Here is a 22106-nt window from a genome sequence, read left to right as displayed (position 1 = left end):
GTCTGTCCCGGTGCAGGGCATAACTGCATTCTGCTTGCTGGCACAAACCCGAACCGATTCGCTTATACCGTACACTGTACGGATAGGGGCGTCTTGGAGTGGTGTGGCACAGGGCAGCCCTACTCAGCTTCAGGCCTCAGCTTAGAAGTAACCGCGCCGAGTGAGTGGTGTGGCCACCTAGCGACGTGTGTCCCTTCAGATGCTTGCATAACTATTGTGTAACCGTACGTAACGAATTTTCGAGAAGGAATTGCCTCAACCTCTCATAGACGGTCGGGCATGGGTTCGCATACCGCTCCCACGTGGACTATCGTGGGTCTGCTGTTCGAGGTGGAGATTTGACGCGACCTCGTCATGGTTCGCCATGTTATCCAAAGCAACTGAGTGATCGTGAGCCTATGTAGCCGAAGGTCTGTCTCTGCTGAACAAGTAGCGGCGGCGGCGGCAGCGGCCACGGCGTCTTTCTCGGAAATAGACGATAGGTTTGCTATTTGACCAACGCTGTCACTGCTGCGTTAGGGCGCGGTCGACGGGAACAAATGCTTCCATGCCAGCTGTGTTCGTAGCGTCTTGGTCCAGCTGTCGCTGCAAGATGACTGGTTTCCTAATCCTTGTAATCTCGGGGATATTTCGACTTGTCGACTCAAGCGGCCTGGTATCCTATCCAGCTGCACTAGAAGCACTGTGCCAAATCGAGCAGGCAAAGACCCTGATTCGATGGAGCGATCCCAGGGTGTCGCCGTACCGCCAACTCGCAAAGGCCTCGTGAGGGGTATTTGGAGCAGGAAACACACCTGCTCGTGTCAAAGCCTGACTAGCGAAAAAGTTGGGATTCCCGGCCGGCACTTTTGTGAGTACGTACTTCCGCTGAGCGGAACTGGATGGACATGGGCTCACGGCTTCCGAGCTGTCCTTCGGATACGAGCGAGTCAGAGCTTGATAGTGTATGGTAGTTTGGTGACGGTGACAAGCCAACTCACGGATGGCTAGAATTCTCTCCATTAGTGGGTTGATAGAAAGGAAACGTAACGTCTGCGCCTAGTGTAGTACAGAACAAAAGGTCGGAAGCGTCGCGATCTGTTGACGTAGTTATCCATCATGACTCGCGTCAGGTAAGGGAAAAAAGCCACCCCTGCTCGTCATTTTGCAAGACCTGCGCGGCGTGCATTTGATTGTTTAGGTAGTCTCGAAATCTGCCAGCCTCTCTGCGAATGGCGGTCAATAAGGGTATGGTATGCGACGGCGATTTCCGCCGTTCTGAAGTCCGGCCAGGGCGTTGGGGCAGATGAAATCAGATAACACCTCCGCGCGAGAACATCAGTCTTATCGAGCTTGTGCCGCACAGCAGTAGGGTTCTCAGCTTAGGCCTGCGGCTGCCATCTCGACGCAAGGTGGTGGTTGACGGTGGAGTCTTCAGGGGAACCGCAAAACAGCCTCAACTCTGTTGAAGCCACGCGGGAGACCAGCCAAAAGATCCACCGAGAACGCGCTTGTTCTTCGAATGGAGGGTCCCGACTCCCTGATGAAGATGCTTGAGATCCCGCTGCTGATGAATCTCCAACTCCAAGACAGCCTCCTCCAGGAACACCAAAGGGACTAGGTTGCTAGAACCACATGCCCCGCAAAGAAGGCTGGACGACCGTTGTACGGAGTATACCATCCACAAACCGAAGTAATGGATAGCAGGAGGCGGAGAATTCATGAATAGGTTCTTTGAACGTACGACCAAAAACACGCTGTCAGCCGCGAGCGTGCGCTAATTACCGCTCAAGCTGGAGGAAGACCGCAACTCCCTTCGAGAGTGAGATCGATTCCAGCAACCTTGAACTTGAGGCGCCTACACTTGCCATTGCTGGAAGAACTTGGCCAGCAGGGCTTTTCTCTCTCTCTCTCTCTCTCTGGCGCGACAAACCGCTGGTAGCTGAATAAACGATGATGAGTTGATCCGAAGGACGGGACTTCCATCAGACCGAGGCACTGACGCGAACCCCTGTCGAGATCGCCAGCCACAACTCAGCATCGGTTTACCTCACGAAGCAAACCCCGAGTCGTCTTTCAGGGATCTGCCGCAAGGAGATGCTCTGGTTTCGGTTCTCGTTCGCTGTGCGCGTAGCAACACCTATCGCCTAATGGTACGCAATTTGCGCATCCCAATGTACCTGTAACATGACCCAAGCCGTCGCAGCTGGGATATTTGTTGCAGTTCGGAGAGAGCCCGCCTTCACTCGACTTTTCCACGACCTGAGCGATGCTGTCAGTCTCTTCCTTCCCTCACGTTGAGAGAGTAGTCGTTGCAGCCTTGTTGGGGGCCGCGAATACAGCGTGGGACTCGTCGCATCGTAGCTTCGTCACACAAGATTAGCGGACATGAGTTCCCAATTTGATCGAGCTAGACCGTAACCAGTTACATTTGTCATCTCTCTCGGCCGATTGTAGGCTGGCAATAAGCTTTGGTCGCCATATGCCAGCGGGAGAGAAGTGGTGCTGTTCGGAGCTAGGTGTGAGGTGGTGGTCGATCGCGGACGCGAGATTCGCACATGGATGATGGCAGAATGCTCACAGCTTGCACGCGGAACAGTGACTCCATAGTGGTACCGGTAGACACGGTAGGAGCGTCGGACGGAAGCCGCTTCGTGGCGTTTGTAACTGTCGGATATCTCTCCGCTCCCGGCCTACAAGCCAAGCCTCTTGCGAGTTCTCTGCTTTCCTCTCCTTTGAACCTTGATGCCGGAACCAGGCCAAAGCACGACGTCCTGAAGTATCCCATGGCAAGCATACCTCTCGATCGGGGGAAGTTCGGACACAAAAAAATCTCTGCACCCTCCCAGGGCTTATGATGCAAGCGTGGCGTGAGTGATTCGTCACTAAGAATTGGCTTGCAACAGAGTTTGGAACACATCAGGATTGAGGAAAATTACAGCGCCACCGTCTGATGTCAAGTTATCGAAGTCGTACATCTTGATGATGGAATCTCGAGATATGGCCAAAGCTTCCGGATCCTGTGCTTCTAGAAGAGAATAATGGGGACTTGGAATACCGGTAAGAAGGGTTGAATGGGGCCGTGGACCCTCACTTCACCGTGCTCGAGCGTCATCGTCCCACGATTCTCGAGCTGTCCAATGCGTACCACGGCGTGCCTCGCGTTCAGAGAAATGCGGCCAGCGACGCCACCTAGCCTGGGGTGTGAGGAGGGGTTGGTGCCAGGTAGCTGAATGTGAATGAGCTATGCCGAAGAGCCGGGTATAGTCTGCGTACTGGCTGGTACCTAAGTCGCTACTTCTTGCGCTGCAACCTCGTTACCCAAGTTGGCCACCAGCTCAGCAAAGCCTCCAACTTTCTCAGGCGACTACTGCTAGCAGCTCCCCCCAACCGTGCACTGTAGATGGTGCTGAAGATGCACGGTGAAGAGCAGCGTCTCCGACTACGGCCCCCAGCCAGCGTCGTGTCATTTGTGATTCGGACTTCGAATTGACGACCGCGTGATGTGGTGTCTGATCAACACACTCTCGTATCCCAAGGCAGAAGAGAGTCGGAAGGGGAAGGCAGTTTGAGGAATCAGGATTGTTCTCGGGTCCTGCAATTTTTCTGGACTTCGTGTATCCCTGTAAACTGATGTAGTCGGAGTGGCTGGGGAAGCTTGCGTAGTGGGTGTATGTACTACGGTTGAATTGCACAGTACAAGTGAACGAGCTTGCTCTCGAGCCAGCAAAAAGTACCGCGCCCAAACGGAAACCAACGTCGATACTCTCAGGGGAAAAAAGCATTTCCGCTGTATGCGACATGTGTCGTGTCGAGTCACGTCGCGGAATGCTGGACTGGGTTGCCAAAGTTGAACATTCTTTTTGGGCTCTTCGCATGCCATGTCACGACGTCAATCGAGCTGTCACTTTCTGATATCCGCAGCCCGCAACAAAAGGAGTCTGTGGTCATGGCTGAGATGGGTCCAGTGAGATCGATCTCTGTGCCCCGTTCTCCATCATCTGAGATGGCCCCGTCCCGTTGTGAAAGTGATGCGAAAGATGCCCATTGGATGGCGGGCGCGGGTAGAGATGGGGCGTGAGGCTCTTCTGGCTCTTCTTTGGGGCATCCAAAAGAAACGTCCATGCTGTAACTACTGATGATTGAACCGACAACAGTAGACATGTTTTAGACAATCGTTTTAGTAGCGGTGCCTGTGCATTTCGACTCATTCTTCTCAACCTCGGCGCTGATGCCACGAAAACTAGCCGGCGTTTGACAGGCGGGCGCCATAATAGACGGTCGATCGGACATAGGCGACTATTGCTGACAGCGAAGCGGTGACTCGGCCAAAGTCCGATTTTCTTGCACGGAAATGTATGTTTTGGAGCCGTTTCGCTTGACTCGTGGATCCTGCACAACATCCCCCAACATCCGTCATGAGGTAACAGTAGCCTTGTGTTCCTCGCACACAGTATGTCTGGAGAGGCGGCATAAAGAGGTACGAATACATAGCCATGTGCTGACGGCAATTACTCGTCCGCTGGACCGGTGGGGGATTTACTCTGCGATACTGTACATAGAACGGGTGATTGTGCGCGATATTGCTTCTGGCCTTTCCGTATCGTTATGCCAAGAAAGACATGGAACCGTAGTTATACCTTGGCTCCTCGCCATGAGCGCGCCAAGGGAAATGGACAGCAGACCTTGATATTGTGTCTTCTGATCATCAAGAGCTTTCCCGGCGGTTGTCCTAATCTTTCATTATCGTACGCTGGCCCCTTCCCCCTGGGACAGGACCGGAAAACCCAGGACAAGTAGCGTGGTAGCAAGGTTTGCCCAGCCTCCTTAGTTCAAAGCCGTCGAACCACTGGGTTTCTGTATGTTCTATAGAATTTCTGGACTCGGGTGCTCAGCTCGACGAACAAGGGGTTGCCTTGCTCCCAAGATGATTGATACTGCCGCTGCTGGACTATCGTGAAATTCCAAGGCTGGATAGCATGATGGCTCGAAACAGTAGTTTTGGACGATAGGTGACGGTAAACTCGCGAAGCCCGAGTGGCTATACCAAATTGATTCATGCTTGTTGCAATCAGTAAGTGCACAAAACAGACGGAGTGGCAGGGACAGCTGGCAAAACTTGACAGCTGGGCAGCTCACCGCGGTTGATCCTGTTGCTGGCTGCCCTCCGTGTTGCACAGTACGAATATAGAGTGTGATTGGGACGCTTCGGTCCTGGTGTCCGAACATTGCCCTCAACAGAACATGCCAAAGAATTTTGACATACGTCATACTGCCAAAGTGAAGGAAGTGTGATGACTGGGAGGGTGCGGCGGTTACGCCTGCTGTGAACTGCCGTAGCGAATCATTCAGAGTAGTGTAAGCTCCTGTCTAGCCCATCAGAAGCCATCGCCCATCTATTTCTCGACGGTGCCAGACGATTCGTGTTCGTAGCAGCGTGACCCTGCATGCTCTTGGAGGCCAGGAGATTCGTTGATAACGCTTGGCGTGGAGGTTCATAGTGTCTTCGTCGGTACTCGGCCCCGAGGACTCCGCTTTCCGCTATTCGTACATCGTCGTGATGTATCCGTACTTGTGCAATCGGCGTGATGCCGGCCGCATTGGACTGTCAAGATTGAGTCGACCCATATGTCGAGTAGGCCGCTCGGAGCTCGTCCGCACTCCGGCCACCGGACATGCTTCCCTGACCACTCCAAGGGTTTCTTATTTCTTTCGCGTGCAGGCTGTTGCTGCTGCACACTCGGGATGTCAGAACGAGCCGACCATCGCCTGTATATCCGTACGGCTAGGAGGATAATATCAAGGTTGACTTGTGCGCGGTTTTAATGTACCGCGTATGCAGCCACATCCCTGACGCGTGTTTTTGTTCTGCAGCAGACAGACAGCAGGTGCTGCCAAGAGGAGTTCCCGAATGAGAAGATAGGTCTGAATGCCGCCCAGTATCCCACGCCCAGCGAGCATCTGCATGGTTGGTGCATCCACAGAGCAGGGGCAGACCCTCGTAGGATGCAGCTGGCGGGTACCTCGGATCTCGAGGCGGCGAGCAAGGCAGTGGGCAGCAAGGTGCCCTACCCTGCCCTGCCCTTTTCAGGTACCCATACATTGAGCGTGCCGTGGCCGGACTGCAGCAGTGCAGAGTAACGATACCACGTCGATTCGCGTGCGGCGGTCGTGACGCTTGCAGGGTTGGCAATCGTCTCATCAATTTTGGGCGAGCATGGTCAGAGAGGTTTACCTTGTCCAATTGGAAGGACACCCATGGCCATGAACCGTTGGAAGCGGCGGGTTTTCCGTGCGTACTGTACAGAGTAGCAGCATGGTTTGTAATCTGTCTGGATGGTCAATGTCGGTGATGAGAGCTCGTGTGGGTGTCGTCCAAGATAATTTTGATGATTGTGTGGCCACCTAGGCGGTGCGACATGGATAGTCCAGGTTGTCAGCAATGTGAATGAGCGACGAAGCTCGCGCTGATGATAGGATTAGCAGGGGTTGACGTAATGATTAGTGTTTCCCCGGCGGCTTTTGGGTGTAGGAAAGGCCGCCAGAAGACGAATTGGAGCGATTCAACCGCGTGTATCGTGTGTCGTGGGTGTGTCAAGTGCATTGTAACAAGAAAACAGCCGGGCGGCATCCAAGGAAGGCCGAGATACGGAAAGCTAGCAGAACCCCGAGAGGATGACAACGCTGTTTCGAGTAACTGTGCGTTGGCTGTGGTGGTGATGAGAGAGCGACACGATATAGTATGATATGTTGAAGTGCAATTGGCAGCATTAAGACAAGAATAAGGGTTCATCACATCTGCTGGCGCGTGCTGGCCTGCAGGTGGAATCCAACCCGGAATCCACCCACGCACGTACGGTATCCTCATGATGAAGAAACGGGAGTTGGGGAGGGGAGGGGTCTTTTTTTGGGGGGTGACGGCGTAAGGTAACGAGACGGGACGAGGAGGGGTCGAGATGGCGGGCGGGCGGCTGCTCCTTCTGGCGGATACTTCACCTGTACTTCGTATGTTCCTTGGGTTTGGGGAAGGAACCTCACCATCCATCGTACCCGTGGGCCATACCTACCTTACAGGCCACTTACTCCAGCTGACGGTAATCGAGAGGAGCATGGTCGTGGGAGACTAGGACCACATTCGCGGGAGTGCATGCTGCAGTCTGCACAGGGCATGTCTCTTTTTGGGGGGAAGAAGCCACTGAATGACACCGCCAGCAACGTGTCAGCGTGGGAACCACAGCGGCACAGCGGTAGTGCCAGGTGGGATAGTTCGGGGCGTGTGGACCCTAAGGTAGGAAGCAAGGTAACTTCTGAGGTGCGATGGTGGACGTTGTTCACTGTTAGGCCCCGAGGGAGGGGGGGAGTTACTGTGTAAAGATGGATCTCTAGCCATCTTAGTTGGGTCGGATACATGGCGGGAATGGTGGTGGTAGGGTCACTCGGCTGTCTGGCTAGGGCAAATGTTCTACTTCGTACACAGAGTACCTACCAACTCGAGACGTACTCATACCGAACCCGGGGGCTGGGAAGGGTGGTGGATGCTTTCTTGCTGGTTCGGGGCAAAGACGCACGAGGAACGACAACCAGGACGGGGACCAAAGGAATTGGGGGAAAAAAAAGGGGGGGTCATGGAAGTATTGGAAGAATTCGAAGAAGGGAAATAAAACCGGGACAAGACTCGAGCAAATTCATGTTCCCCGTTGACAAGGAAGGAGCCACAAATGCTCGGCAGGCACAGATTAGCATCGAGTAAGAAGTACGGACGATGAGTACGAAACCACGAAGAATATCCGTACTGTGCCTTCCCTCGCTGGAATCGCCTCAGGCTCTTACGATATAATCCAATCCAATGCGACACGACACAACACAGTGGTGCAGGTGCAGTGAGCCAGCGTGCCAGGCCTTTTGCTCAAATGCGGTTTCATTTTCAGGAAGGTGTGCGGATGCGGAGTTCTTTCCGCCCATGCTCACGGCAAACTGGCAATAGAAAGACATGGCAAGCGCCAGGGCAGGGCATCTTAAGCAAGGAAGGCGGACAGACAGACGCTACTACCTTGGCTTAGCACGGCATGGTTGGCATGGCATGATACCGCCGCAGGAGAACCGTCTTGAAGAAACGTACGGAACTCTGCATGTACCAACCACCAAGGTACCGGCCTGTTTGCTGTCGCCTTCACCTCCCTGAAATCGTGCAAAAGGCTGTCATCTGGATGGTAATGATGAGAAAGTTTAAATGTCCCGTCCTTGTTTTTGCGACTTTTTTGTTCTTCCTTTTTTCCTTTTTGGAGCTATGAAGGCTGAAGTCATGAGATACCATCGAGGGGAGGGTTTCCCTGGAGGATTGGATCAGCGTTTAATAACGAACCTACCGCGAGGCATGTAGCATTGCTCGGGGAATTAGACTCATATTACGGTAAAAGCAGACGGTGAGACAAGTGACTCGATACCAACTAAACCATTCGATCATTACTCGCCAACCTAGGTATGCACTACTCAGTCACGATGTAGATACGGTGAGGTGAGGTAACTAGAAAAGAGCGCACAGAAAAAAAGATGATGTGCATCCGACCGTTTATAGTCAAGGGGAACATGGCAGCGTCGAGCATAATAATATAGCAGTGCATAGCCCGGTCGATCTAATGCAGGCCTTGACAATGCTATGCCTGTTTCTCTCTCCCGTCAACCTCTACTTCCTCTCTCCCAGTCATCTCCCTCTCGTTAGGTTGTGAAGCGCCAAACTAAGGTGATACCGCACGCAGGCTTACCTCCTGCGTAGATACCTACCCGTTCCAGACATGAGCAGCGGAAAGACGGTGGTTGAGGAGGTACCTTATTCCAAGGTAGCTGCGATACCGGGTGCACCTCAGGTCGAGAGGAAAATGAAAAAAAGGGTTCGCGTCACCGCCCTGTTGCAGACCAGAGTAACGGTAGGCGTGAACCCTGTGCAAATACTGACAGGTTCCCTCGGCCAGGTATCTTGTTCCGTACCGCCTTCCTCAGGCGAACAGACGTGAATGGATTACTAGGTGTAGCTAGTTCGATTTTTGACACTCGCCTGCACAATGGACGTCGACCGAACCAAGCACCCAAGTTCGCATTACCTCACCTTTTTCTCCCATTCCCTCCCGTGTTGTCTTGTTTCCCAGCACACACCACCGTCTCTTGAATCGCGTACCTCAGGTATTCCTCAAGGGCCTCGTCTCTGCGTTTACTACGGGCATACACCGTAGATCTGACCATACAGTGCTCGCCCTGTGTACATCGAACGTCGGGTCTCCGAGGCAGGCGTGCCCAGGCAGACGCAGGCATTGGCAGGCGCTTCCTCAAAATTTTCTCAACTGCCCTTGGAAATCAGGACGGAACATGGGTGCTTGTACCTTCCTGGCTTGCTGCGCAGCTGTTGTCGTCTCGTCGCGCGGTCTCTTCCCGTCTCTCTCCTTCTTTTGCGCGGTCCTGGGCTGTCTGCGTAATTTATTCTTCCTTCTGCGTGTAGGTGTGCCTAGTAAAGTTTCCTTCTCTTTCGGAATTTCCTGCCTTTTGCCTGCCACCTCTCACTTCTTCTCTGTCCATTGAGCCCTGCCCTCTTGTTCGTCTTCGTCATCAATCTGCCGCTTACCTATTCTTTGACGGCACGGCTGACTCTGACTCGACCAAAATTCCATCACCGAGAATCAGTCCTCGAAACGGGACACACAGGCAAGAATCCGGCAAATCCTCTGATATTTATTACCTTAGCCCCAAAGTGGATTGAGTGCAAAAAAGGAAAGAAGCCAAACGGGTCACCCTCCCACGTCCCCCACACCTTCCAAGTCACCCACCTCACTGATTTTCATTTTCGCATCCACACACACCCCCCCAAAAATTTCATACCGTCCGCACCTCACTCAGATGCTTTGATCTTGGACCGCGGTGACCTCCAACTTTCTTGTTCTGCTTCGGCCAAGTCTTCTCTTCTCTATTCTACCACCCAAGAAGTCGAGGCACTTGTTGAACCCTGCCTTTACCTACTCGACAACGCGAGCAGAAACACAAGCAACTTGCCATTCGCAGTCACCTGCATCGATACCGTACAGTATCGGAGTATCCTACCCTTCGTGCCTTCCTTGCACAAAAAGGAAGAAGAATCCACCGGTACACCACCATCCCACCCTGGTCTGCTTCCTGCCCACCTTTCCCTTCGTCACCTACCGATCCATTATCCGTCAACCAGGATTCCGACCAACGGCCAACCTCCCACACTTTCTCCGAAAAAGGCCCTTCACCAAGACCAAGCCGGATCCACTCCTCCCAGAAGGGGCGACGTCCAAATCCACTTCTTCCCTTTTTTCCCCCCTCCACCTCTTTGGACGGAGTGACCATTGCTCAACGGTTCCTGCCTCTCACACCCTCGGCACCCACCCCGGCAAGACCACTTTTTTCCTTCCCACTCACACACCCCTCTTTCACACCCCTCTCGGCGGCACCAGGTACCTGACAGCTTTTTTTTTTTCTTGCCGAAGAGCAACGCGAGAGAAAAAAAATAAAAAGGATCGGGGCCCATCTGCTCCACTCCCGACCCTCCCCAAAACCACCTCCAAACGGGATCAACTGGAGCCTCATCCCACCACAGAAAGTCCACCTTACAAACAACACCTCTCAGCGCGTGTTGTCTTCTTTGGGTTCGCGACTTCCTTCATTCGTCTGGCGGAAAGCTTATCCTGAAGAACTTCTCGACTGTGCATCACTACACTCGAGTTTGCCTCTCTTTTCGCCCTTGCATCATCATCTCAACTGGGTCGGCGACTTGACTGTCCTTGTCCCACAAAATTTTTACACGAGACCCTCGACGAGTCCCGTAAAGACAGACGTGAGAACGCGTCTCGATCTCGCAACAAGCAAGCTGCTCTGTGCGCCTTTGTCTCGACAAAAGGCCAACAGACCTGCCGCGGATAGCATGGACGCTTCCCAGTACCCTACCAATGGTATAAACACGACCTCGGCCTCCTACCCGTCGCCCCCCGCCATCACGCCTCATCAACTTCAGCACACCAACTCCCCGCTGCCTCACCAGACTCTGCCGCCTTTGCAGCCGCAGACCTCCGCCGCCATGAACCAAATGTACGGCAGCAACCCTCACACACCTCGCACTCCTGCGACGCCCAACACTCCGGGCTCCCAGAACAACATGCCGCCGTACCAGCCTCAGCAGCAGCAGCAACAGCAGCAGCAGCCTCGCGGTCCCTACCAGCAGATGGGCCAGTACCCTCCCCCGCCTCAGGCGTACGGCACTCAGTCCATGCTGCCCCAGACCACGATGGCTTCTTCTCACCCGCAGCCCATCGCGCCTGCTCCCGCGTCTGGACGCGTTCCTCCTGTCCTGCGTCCCATGCCTGCTGGTGGTGTCATGCCCCAGCCCGGTATGAACTCTCCCTACGGCCCCGGCGGTGTCATGCCCGGTGGCATGGGCGAGGCTGACCAGCCCACGCACGTTGTCGGCTCTCAGGGTCGCCGTGGCATTCTCCCCAGCGCTCCTGGCCGCCCTGCCGCTACTCCCGCTGGCGCTGGCAACACCAAGAGCACTGTGATCCCGGTCAAGGATGCCGATGGCAAGTTCCCTTGCCCTCACTGCACCAAGACCTACTTGCACGCGAAGCACTTGAAGCGTCATCTTCTGCGCCGTAAGTCATAACCCATTACTAACTCACGCAGCTCAGTCCCTTTACTGACGCGGATTGTGAATAGACACGGGCGACCGCCCCTACATGTGTGTGCTGTGTCGCGACACTTTCTCGCGAAGTGACATTCTCAAGCGTCACTTCCAGAAGTGTTCCATTCGCCGAGGTAACCCGACTGGTGCTAGTCACTTGTCTCACCCTCAGGCTCATGTCAAGAAGAACGCTGCTGCGCAGAAGGCGGCTCTTGGTCAGGATGGCGGTCTGAACCACCTCAATGGTCTGGGTAACATGCCTGCGGATGGCATGGTTCAGCCTTTTGGTATGATGCCTGTGTCGGACGGGATGAGCAACCTTGCGAACGATCAGAGTCAGTTGTCGCGCGCCAGCAGCCTGACTAGGCTTGATAATGGCAGTAACCAAGACAGACGGGATTTGACAGGATCTGTCATGGATGCTTCTGGCCGAGGTGGCAACTTCGAGCAGGCATACAACGGCAATGTCCCTAGCTCCATGACGCCCAATATGAATCAACAGATGCAAAACTACAATATGCCCCCGGGTCAAAATGGAATGTCCATGTATGGCGGGTCGAACTCGAACCAACAATCGGGCCTTGATTGGTCTCAAATGTTCCAGGCTGGTGCGCAACAAACCTACGCAAATCATACTCAATTCCCCCCTAATCTTGGACAGACGCAGATCGCAACCAAACCAGAGCCTAATACCGGCGTTGAAAGTACAGAAGGTCCGCTTGGCCACTCCAACCACCCCGATTCCCTATTTTTCTCGACCTGGGACGTGCCGCCATCGATCCAAGACCCTTTTACCCATCTCTCCAACCAGATCCTCAACTTTTTTTACCCTCCAGGTTCCCCGATTACCGATGAAAGCGCCGGCTTCAACCTATACTTCTCCGCCGAAAACATACGCGACTTCTTGGAAAAGTACACTCATTTCCATGTCCATTTTCCCATTCTCCATACACCCACCTTCCGTATCATGGAAGCCTATACTGGCCTGTTGGCTGGCATGTGCTGCATGGGCGCCTGCTACTCTGACCGTCTTTCCCCAGATCACGTGCGCGATATGATGAACTTCCTCAAGTCCGCACTTGTTCGCGACGTGCAGTTTTTGGCCAACTCGGTGGGCCAACAGCAGAATGGTAACGCTGACGCTGGTGCCTCAAGTACCGGTCATCGCGACCTTGAGCAACTCCAAGCTGTGATGCTGCTCCAAATTCTGCTGATCTGGAATAGTACACCGCAGCACCGTGAGAGCGCTCGTGAGATTTTCCCAGCCATGGCGGAGCAGACTCGTCGTCTTCGCCTGTTGGAGGTCTCCACCAGCACGCCCCTCTTCAGTCCGCTGCACCAGAGCAACTTTACCCCTCAGAACTTCGATGTCTCCACATTCGATTGGGGTGTGTGGGTTGAACAGGAAAAGCGGATACGCCTGATGCACATCATCTTCCTCTGCAACTCCGCCATGGAACTTTATTTCAACGCCCAGTCTCAACTTGACAGCTTCGAGATGCACATCCCGCTGCCATCTGATGATGCAGCGTGGGACGCACGGACGAAGAAGGATTGCGAGGATGCTCTGGGCTTACACGGAGATGAGTTGGCACAGCAAAAGAATCCAAATGGAACACGGCGCAGCAAGCAACCGGAAATGGACTATGCTCTCCAAGCTTTGCTTCACGGATCCTACCAGATTCAGCCAGGCAGAACGAATCTTTACGGAAAGTTCATCTTGATTCACGCCATCCTGTCCTTGATTCGACGAGCTCAATTGGACGGTAGTGCCGTGATGAAGGGTTACGCGACTCCACCAATGAGTGACTGGATGGTGAATGGTGGATCAGATAACGGCATCAACAGCGGCAGGGCAACACCTGTCGATCCCGCTTTGCAGGGCATTCCGGTACATGTGCACGAATCGTTCCGCATGGCCCTCCAAAAGTTCAAGACCAACTGGGATACCGACATGGTCAACCAATTTCCTCCTGGATCAGCGAAGAACGTCCGTAGGTATGGTTTCTCTAGGGACGGCATCCATTTCTACTGGCTTGCCAAGTACCTGTTAAAGCATACCCGGTCATCAGAGCTGCAGATGGAGTCGGATGCGCGTTTCATGCAGGTGATGCAATTATTGAAGTCGGTGAAGGCATGGGTATTGTCGGATGGGGCGTCTAGGGGTGAAGATATGGGATCGGTTGGAGAGATCGACAAGGATTTTGGAGTGTCGAATCTGACACTCGACATGGCGCGACTTTTCAAACCTCTTCCGGCGGTGGTGGAGGATCCAGGAATACCTTCTGTGCAAACGAACATCGGCACAACGGGCGGCGGCATGCTTTGACATTCACAAAAAAAACCTACTGCATTTGGTCGGCGTTTTGTTTCTTTTTACTCATTTTCATCTTTTTTGTCTTGTTTCCTCACGGATCCGTTCTCATCAACTCATATGCTTTGTTGCGGAAAAGCATCTCGATTCCCTCTTGCATCAAAGCCGGATTGACGGTGGTTACTTCTGATATGCATCTTGTGGCGGGTGGTTTCATGCGATAGACGGGGAGGTGGAGTTGGCACTGCATTAGACTGCGATCAGATAGAACTTGGGAGGCTCTCGGGTGGCACCAGCGGTGGCCCGATGAGGTTGTCACGATATTCATGGCTTTTCGCTCATAATGACTTGTTTCGGCGGTTTGCGTGGCTAGGCTGGTCTGGTCTAATGTTAGATGTCTCAAAATGGGTGGTACTCGTCCTTTTTATCGCGACAACGAAGAAAAAACAAACGAGATGCAGAGGCAACACTGCCAGCACAGTTTTTTTCATTGTTCTTTTGAACTAGTAGCATGAACTTAGACATTAGAATCTGCAAAAATCGACTTGACTGTATAAACTCAACAACCAACCACCTTGGCCATGCCTATATCTTACATCCGGTGAAGACTGTCTCTAAATCACTTGGACAATGGTGACACCATTTTTTCCGTCCTCAATAACAAGATCCAATCATCTTCTTCCCCGAGTAACGGACGCCCTGCTCACCCGCTCACTCACTGACTGCACTCGCTTCATTCGGACCTATCGACGACGGTGACCTTTGGGACGTACTTGTCGACCACGGCCTTTTCCTCGGGCGTGGGCTGGTACTTCTCCTCGGCCCGGTCGGAGAAGTAGAGGCCTGCGCCGCCCCAGGCCAGGACCGCGACGCCGAAGCCCAGGCGGGTCTTTGGGGTGAGGTTCTTGTATGCCCTGTAGGTGCCGCGTGGGGGGTCTTGTGAGCATGGTGAAGGGTTTAGGTTCCCGAGTTTGGGGGCCGTGGGAAAACGAGCGGGAACGGGGGGGAGGAGAGGAGAGTGGAGGTGAGGTGATGGGGCTGAGGGCTAGGGTCCCGTGGCGTGCATGAGCTTACTTGAACATCTGGTCTTTGGCGAGGCCGTGGAGGGTATGTGAGATGGAGCGAGAATGAGGATTGTTGGCGGGTGTGGTTGAAGGGGGGTCCTGCGTAGAGAGGTACGGCGCTTCCAACCCAGCTTCTGAGGGAAATTCCGCCAAAAGAGGTACCGATATGCAAGGTAGACACGAACGTGGATTTTCCCGCTGATGAGATTTCTTGAGGTTTCGAGTGAAGGACTGGACGTCGGACGCGGCGGTAGCTGATGGAAAGCAGCTTTTTTTTTTCTGTTGCGTGGATGAGCTGGGGAAGAATTGATGTTGGAAAAAGCTTGATCGTCATTGGTTGACGAGACTTTGGGCGATGGAAATAGTGGGGACGCGAGAGGACGTCAAGGCTTCCTGACTAGGAATTCAGTTTTTGACACTTTATTGCTTTCGGAGGATTTGGAAATAACTTCGCTGAGCGGAAGATTTCGGACTTTCAACTCGTATTCAAACACATGAGATGATGATGACTAAGAACTCTCGGCGGCGCTGTGTGAACTCTTGCCAAGTGTGTATTCTCCCCCTTCAATCATCGCCTTGATCCCTCGGTGCTTGTGTGGAACGCCGTCTTCAAGATTCATGCCTTGCCCTTATGTTTTTGTATACAAATCGCCCGTATCTCTGTTGGCGTATGGTATCACGAGGCTTGACGAATGGAGTGGGGATGACATCCGCCGGACCCGCTGAGCTTAAGGCAGGCGAGCGGCTTCAACATCGGCGAGCCTAGCTTTTTCAGAAGAGTTAGTTTGATTTCCACCGGGTAACACTGAGAGAAATATTTTGTGTCTCTGAACGGGGCCGTATAAGCAATTTCGGGGAAAAGGTCAATGAGCGGGGTAAGCCCCGTTGCGACGGCGAGAATGAGAAGCCCAATGAACATAGGATCGTTTATTTGGAGCTTCCAAGAGATATATCGTTGGATATTTTGTTGGTCATGATATCTTGTACGCTTCTCACGTGGGGAGATGGGCCTTTAGACCTTTGGGCGTGACGAATATGTGAGTTCGAGAGCCTCAAGGGGGGGAGTCAACCAAGCAGATGAGATAGCGGGCTTGAAGACCGTGGTTGAGATAGCTGTATAGAATCGAAAATTTCGGGAGCTGGAGATGATTCGTGATGAGGAGGAGAGTGGGAGGAACATATAATGCCTCCGCACAATAAGTGCGCGCGCCGTCTGCCCTTTGGGCAGTGGGCAAGCTGCAGCGCGACCTTTTGAAGAATACAGAGACGATGTATCCAGGTCATCTCCTCTACACCTCCAGATTGATAAAGGCAATATGCTCGTATGCCTACTTATATCAAAGACTGATGTTCAAACCTAGCTTTTGGCATCACCGTCGTTAGGTAGCAACAAGGTATACAGCCAAGGCACGTCTGAATGACCAGAATGGTGGTAAGAAAGAGCTCAACGACGGTGCGACTATATTTCACGGCGGTTACTATGACATACATAATGGGGTCGTGTGCGAACTCGAACTTGTATGTTGTCGAAAGTAGGCTGCAACACGGCCATGGTTGAGTGTTGACCTGTAAGAATACCACCACTCCCGTCACCAGTTTGTCCTGACCAACCGACCTACGAAGACGCCTGCTGTTGCTGGTGCCAGGACTGGATTGAAAAGGCCTATATGGACTTTATCGGTCTGGTAGTCATCCGGAAAAAAGCACACGGCGAAATTGTCGATGGAATATACCAAGAGCACCTGGTGGCGCAAGTGTAGCTGTGCAAGCTATACGGCCTGAGCACTGCTCAATTGGCTTCCTTTGCTTGGCAATGAGTGAGATATGGGTCGGCTTGACGAGTGTCTGGGAATTAGCTGGCGATTGAGTCCGTAGAGATCGACGTTTCACTATATGTAGTCAATAGATACATATTCAATGGCCTCGTTGATCCAGAGGGCGAACTTCCGACGGAGATGACTGCTGTGGGGCGATTGGCGAGCACCAATGGAGAAACAAGGCATATTTTCGCCACTGAAAGTCTCAGATCGAGTTTGAGCAGGGTGTTAATGTCGTTCTCTTAGGAATAGCTGAGCAAAGGGCTTGTCGAAAAGTGCCGCGTAGCAAGCCGGGGGAGTTACGTGGTTAAGATTGAGTGCAACGAGTAGATGGCCTCTATCACCAATTTCCACGCTAAGAATCGATGGAAAGAAAGACTCAATTAGAATATATGATCGGAGCAAAAACATGGAGAAGGATGATAGAAGCTTCAGGTGAAGCTAGGGTTCAGCAAGATCGTAGGACATTAAAGAAAGAAGGAGGACAGGAGGTTGTATCCAAGCCACACAAGAGTTTGTCAAGCCACAAGTCTGTAACTATGCTTGACAGCCGCACAGACCCATCCGGTAGCTCGTTCACCCGCAGCCGCAGCGATCCGGCGTGTGATTGGTTGGAGGCTTTCCCAAATTTCTAAACTGGCGAAATAGTACGAGCTCTCAGAAAGGGATTCGTGATCCATACCAGCATCCACGTTGACACCAATTGCCAGAGATGGCGAACCCCAATGCGATGCGGCCGTCGATAGGTCGCGTATTGCGCCTCCAGGAGACTCGGCAATGGCTGTCCACGACACCCGCGACGGCCACCCAACCCCGAACCGCAGCGGCATGCTTCTCGACTTCGGCTGCGCACTCGGTGCGCAAGACCCGCGACAACAACCGCCTCCGAGGTGTCAGTACCATGAAGAGATCCGGTCCCCGTGAGCCGCTCTCCGTATCATGGGAGACGCTGCCCAAGCCGTCAAACTACAAGCGTGAGGTTCCTACGGACCCGAACCACGGGCTCTGGGACTTTTTCTACGGCAAGAACAAGCTCTTGAATACGCCCAAAGAGGACCAGTCTCATGGCCGTGCATGGACAGTGGAGGAGCTGAGAAAAAAGAACTGGGAAGACCTCCACTCGCTGTGGTATGTCTGTCTGAAGGAGAGAAACCGCATTGCGACGACGAGTCTCGAGCGTGAGAGACGCAAAGTCGGTTTCGGAGGGTTCGAGGCCAACAGCAGGGACGAGACGGTTCGTATTGTGTCTACCACATGACTTTTCGGAGATGGCTGCTGACCGGCGCTTGTTTAGGTTGTCACGACAATGAAGGCGATCAAGCACGTCTTGACCGAACGTTTCTACCTCTGGGAGGATGCGCGCAGATTGGCCGAGAACGACCCCGAAATCAATCTCTCTGGTGAAGGAGAGGCATACACGCCGCTGGCAGGATACGAGAATATGGAAGAGGGCAACAAGTACCTCGCCGAGGAGGTAGAGGCCGCAGCTGTCGAGTCACCAGTTATCGAGGCTCAAGCCGTCGAGGCGTCCGTCGAGCCTCAGGCAGAGAAGAAGGAAGCCGCGCCTGTTACGCCAGAGGCTGAGGAAGAGGTCGAGGTCAAGGTGAAGCCACCGCACCCGGCGAAGAAGGTCAAGCCCAGCAAACCGGTTGAGAGCAAGCCTGCGCCGGCGATGCCCAAGCCGAAGATCTGAGCGGCTCTGTTTGTTGTCTCCCCGTTCAGCGCGAGGGTCGCAGACGGGAGAGTCATGTATCATTGTATCCAGACATGTATAGAATCTTGTACGATACGAATATTTTGTGCCAGGCGTATTTTGGAAGTCATTCCCCAGACATCATTCTCACTCTTGACACCGCTGGCAACGTGCAATTGTCGACGAAGACTTAGAGCGCGCGTGATACAACAGCAACGCTTGCCATGGTCAACTTGAGAAAGGATTGAATAAGATCTACAGAAAGGTCTTGCATAACAGAGAGAAACTGAATAATAGATGAGACTTGTATTCGCATAATGTTACAGAACTGGGACGGGGAAGGGCGGGAGCTGGGTCCTTGTAGCAGGGACAAGCCCACTCACACCGCCGAGGGCGCCAGGTACACGCAGAGCAGACAAAAGTCGAAGTACCTTTTGAGCTAAGGTACTTGCAACTTGACGGCCTCGGTCGGTCCAGTCTGCTAGCGGTGAGCAAGTGGCCAGCATAGTTTGCAGTAAGAAGAGCGGGCGGAGAGCGGACCTTGCATGGGCCATTTGGAGGTACAACTGGAGCCAGGACGGGCCCCCCCAGCGAGCATTGGCACTGGTCACTGGCCACTGACCACCGGGCTGGCCCCCAGTGACACTGGACGCTTGATGTGCTGCCGCATGCACTGCTGAACCCCTCCACGTCCCTCCAAAACCCAACTGTTTCCAGCAATCTACGGCAAAGTAGGTGGCTCTTGCCCCCCCACTTGATCCTCCTTTGCTGCATGTTGCTCCCCCATGTCTCTTCTTCACAACACCGCAACTACTTCCCAGACATCCAACACTTCATACTTTTCTCTTCCCTTCTCCTTCCGCTGCGAAACCACCGACCGACTTTAATATAACAACAACCGTCACACACGCACATACCCCTCAGCCGCAACCATGGATGAGATTGCAAAGGAATACGATGTCATCGTGCTGGGCACTGGTAAGTGACGTTACGCCATCCTCCTTTATTTGCCCCGCATCGTCGCTCGTCGGCCTGTGGGGTCCCCGACTGCTCGACAGAGCTTCCTGGCTGACCGGTCGACCTCACCGTCCTCTCTCTTCAGGTCTGACTGAGTGTGTTCTTTCTGGGTAAGCAAGCTATTTTCTCCATCGCTCACTCAAATGTTCGCTTCGCTAATCATTATTCTCCCCGCGCAGTGTCCTCAGTGTGAAGGGCAAGAAGGTCCTCCACATTGACCGCAACGACCACTATGGCGGGTAAGTCTTGCTCCTCCAAGGCCGCGATCTGGCCTTCCACCCATGAAGAACCTAGCTAAACTTAACCAGTGAGGCAGCTTCGGTTAACCTCGAGACGGTATGACACCCACGACTCTTCCCTACCCTCCCGTCCGAATGGGGTTCTAACCCGACAAACTTGCAGCTCTACAAGAAGTACGGCAACTACGCAAAGGGCGAGGAGCCCTGGACGAAGTATGGGCGTCTGAATGACTGGAACATCGACCTTGTCCCCAAGTTCCTCATGTCCGCTGGCGAGCTCACCAACATTCTCGTCTCGACCGACGTCACAAGATACCTCGAGTTCAAGCAGGTTGCAGGCAGCTACGTCCAGCAGGGCCAGAGCTCCAAGGCCACTGTTGCCAAGGTTCCCTCCGATGCCGGCGAGGCTCTGCGTTCGCCCCTGATGGGCATCTTTGAGAAGCGCCGCATGAAGAGCTTCATCGAGTGGATCGGCACCTTTGACCGCAAGGACCCCGGCACACACAAGGGTGAGTTTCGACATTTCGAAGCATCGAGGGATGGCGGAATCGTGGGACAGGACTGACAGTCATGCGCTAGGCCTCGACATCAACAATGTCACCATGAAGGAGGTCTACGACAAGTTCGGTCTCGAGACCGGTACTCGTGACTTTATCGGCCACGCCATGGCTCTCTTCACCACGGACGAGTACCTCACTAAGCCTGGTGCCGCCCCCGAGGCCATCGAGCGCATCCGCCTGTACGGAACCTCTGTGTCCCGCTACGGCAAGTCCCCTTACATCTACCCTCTCTACGGTCTCGGCGAGCTTCCCCAGGGCTTCGCCCGTCTGTCTGCCATCTACGGTGGTACCTACATGCTTAACACCAACGTCGACGAGGTGCAGTACGAGGGCGGCAAGGCTGTCGGTATCAAGGCCACTATGACTGGCGTTGAGGAGATGAAGTTCGAGACCAAGGCCAAGATGATCCTTGGTGACCCCAGCTACTTCCCCGGAAAGGTCAAGGTTGTCGGACAGGTTCTGCGCGCCATCTGCATTCTGAAGCACCCCTTGGCCGGCACCAACGACGCCGACTCTTCCCAGCTCATCATTCCCCAATCCCAGATTGGCCGTCAGAACGGTAAGTGCAGTGTAACCGAAAAGTGAAACTTGAATGCACGACTCATTGAAGCTAGATATCTACATCGCCTGCGTGTCATCGGCACACAACGTTTGCCCCAAGGGCTACTGGATTGCCATCGTTTCGACCATTGCTGAGTCGAACGCCAACCACCACGTCGAGCTTCAGCCCGGTCTGGAGCGCCTCGGCAAGATCGAGGAGCAGTTTATGGTAAGAGAGAAGCCCGAGTCCGCGCAGTGTAAGAAACAGGGTACTAATTCTTTTGAAGGGCGCCCCGATCCCCATCTACGAGCCCACGGATGACGGCACCGGCGACAACGTCTTCGTCTCCAAGAGCTACGACGCCAGCAGTCACTTCGAGAGCACGACCGATGATGTCAAGGATATCTACCGCCGCGCCACCGGCGAGGAGCTCAAGGTTGAGGGTCTGAGAGAGGGCCTGCAAGTTGCGGATGAGCAGTAAGCGCAAGGGGATGCTTTATTGAAACTTTTGTTTTCAAGCGGGTGAGGGGAGGAGGGAGCAAGTCTGAGAGGCATTGTGTCCTCGCACATCATAACAGACGGCAATCCGGGGTATATATATAACATATCTTGGACGTAAACATCTGAGGGTGGTGCTCTTCAAAGTTATTCAAGCCATTTTACCACATTCTTCGGTTCCGTATGCCCGTACAACTGATGCCATATTTTGTGATGTTTTGAGTCCAGCACTCACAGACGGGCTCACTGAAGTCTTCTCATGTTTTCTTATAGGTTTCTTATTCAGGGTATTCAATGGTCCTTGATTTGATGGCCTTTGAAGAGAGCCATCAAACGTCGAGACACACGCAAAGCTAGTAATGCTGCGATGCTTTTTCTTTTGACATACGTTTCTCAAAAAGAAAAAAGGCATCACAGATTTTCCCCGTCTCCTATTCCTTCTCTTCTATCCCTCGTGGCCTCCCAATTCAAAATGTGGGAGCCTTTTACCGACCTCGTCAGATGTGATGTGATTTGTGTCGCAAGAGAACGAAGGAATGGAAGAAGACAAATAACAAGGCAGCAGCAAAACGAAACAAAGACCGCAAAACGCCTCCATGCCCTCCCCCCGAAATAAATAAAGCATATTTACTTTTATTCTCTTTCCGTAAACATCCATTACCGTCTTTTTTACCCCTACCGCTGCTGGCGATGACGGGGTT

General features: G+C 53.4%; 7 protein-coding genes across 7 annotated transcripts; 5 read left to right on the top strand and 2 right to left on the bottom strand.

Moving 5' to 3' along the window:
* Nucleotides 1–717: 717 nt before the first annotated feature.
* Nucleotides 718–990, top strand: CABS01_14532 (uncharacterized protein; the record flags this gene model as incomplete). The annotated part of the gene is made up of 1 exon (XM_060547871.1): nucleotides 718–990. The coding sequence occupies one exon, from the start codon at nucleotides 718–720 to the stop codon at nucleotides 988–990; it is 273 nt and encodes a 90-aa protein (XP_060393182.1).
* Nucleotides 991–2494: 1504 nt separating this feature from the next.
* CABS01_14531 (uncharacterized protein) lies at nucleotides 2495–2587 on the bottom strand (the record flags this gene model as incomplete). The annotated part of the gene is made up of 1 exon (XM_060547870.1): nucleotides 2495–2587. The coding sequence occupies one exon, from the start codon at nucleotides 2585–2587 to the stop codon at nucleotides 2495–2497; it is 93 nt and encodes a 30-aa protein (XP_060393181.1).
* A 6752-nt stretch (nucleotides 2588–9339) lies between these two features.
* CABS01_14530 (uncharacterized protein) lies at nucleotides 9340–9549 on the top strand (the record flags this gene model as incomplete). The annotated part of the gene is made up of 1 exon (XM_060547869.1): nucleotides 9340–9549. One exon carries the CDS (start codon nucleotides 9340–9342, stop codon nucleotides 9547–9549), a length of 210 nt encoding a protein of 69 aa, XP_060393180.1.
* Nucleotides 9550–10909: 1360 nt separating this feature from the next.
* Nucleotides 10910–13991, top strand: CABS01_14529 (uncharacterized protein; the record flags this gene model as incomplete). The annotated part of the gene is made up of 2 exons (XM_060547868.1): nucleotides 10910–11633; nucleotides 11698–13991. The coding sequence occupies 2 exons, from the start codon at nucleotides 10910–10912 to the stop codon at nucleotides 13989–13991; spliced, it is 3018 nt and encodes a 1005-aa protein (XP_060393179.1).
* A 718-nt stretch (nucleotides 13992–14709) lies between these two features.
* CABS01_14528 (uncharacterized protein) lies at nucleotides 14710–15058 on the bottom strand (the record flags this gene model as incomplete). The annotated part of the gene is made up of 2 exons (XM_060547867.1): nucleotides 14710–14890; nucleotides 15051–15058. 2 exons carry the CDS (start codon nucleotides 15056–15058, stop codon nucleotides 14710–14712), a joined length of 189 nt encoding a protein of 62 aa, XP_060393178.1.
* A 2511-nt stretch (nucleotides 15059–17569) lies between these two features.
* Nucleotides 17570–18550, top strand: CABS01_14527 (uncharacterized protein; the record flags this gene model as incomplete). The annotated part of the gene is made up of 2 exons (XM_060547866.1): nucleotides 17570–18091; nucleotides 18152–18550. 2 exons carry the CDS (start codon nucleotides 17570–17572, stop codon nucleotides 18548–18550), a joined length of 921 nt encoding a protein of 306 aa, XP_060393177.1.
* A 932-nt stretch (nucleotides 18551–19482) lies between these two features.
* On the top strand, nucleotides 19483–21388 carry CABS01_14526 (GDP dissociation inhibitor; the record flags this gene model as incomplete). Its single annotated transcript, XM_060547865.1, has 8 exons — nucleotides 19483–19528; nucleotides 19653–19677; nucleotides 19747–19806; nucleotides 19876–19903; nucleotides 19970–20315; nucleotides 20386–20925; nucleotides 20981–21135; nucleotides 21194–21388. The coding sequence occupies 8 exons, from the start codon at nucleotides 19483–19485 to the stop codon at nucleotides 21386–21388; spliced, it is 1395 nt and encodes a 464-aa protein (XP_060393176.1).
* Between the last annotated feature and the right edge of the window lie 718 nt (nucleotides 21389–22106).

This window comes from Colletotrichum abscissum (assembly GCF_030869225.1).
Source record: "Colletotrichum abscissum strain IMI 504890 chromosome Unknown Scaffold_55.1, whole genome shotgun sequence".
Lineage (NCBI taxonomy): Eukaryota > Fungi > Ascomycota > Sordariomycetes > Glomerellales > Glomerellaceae > Colletotrichum > Colletotrichum abscissum.
This window is presented reverse-complemented; position numbering and strand designations above follow the sequence as displayed.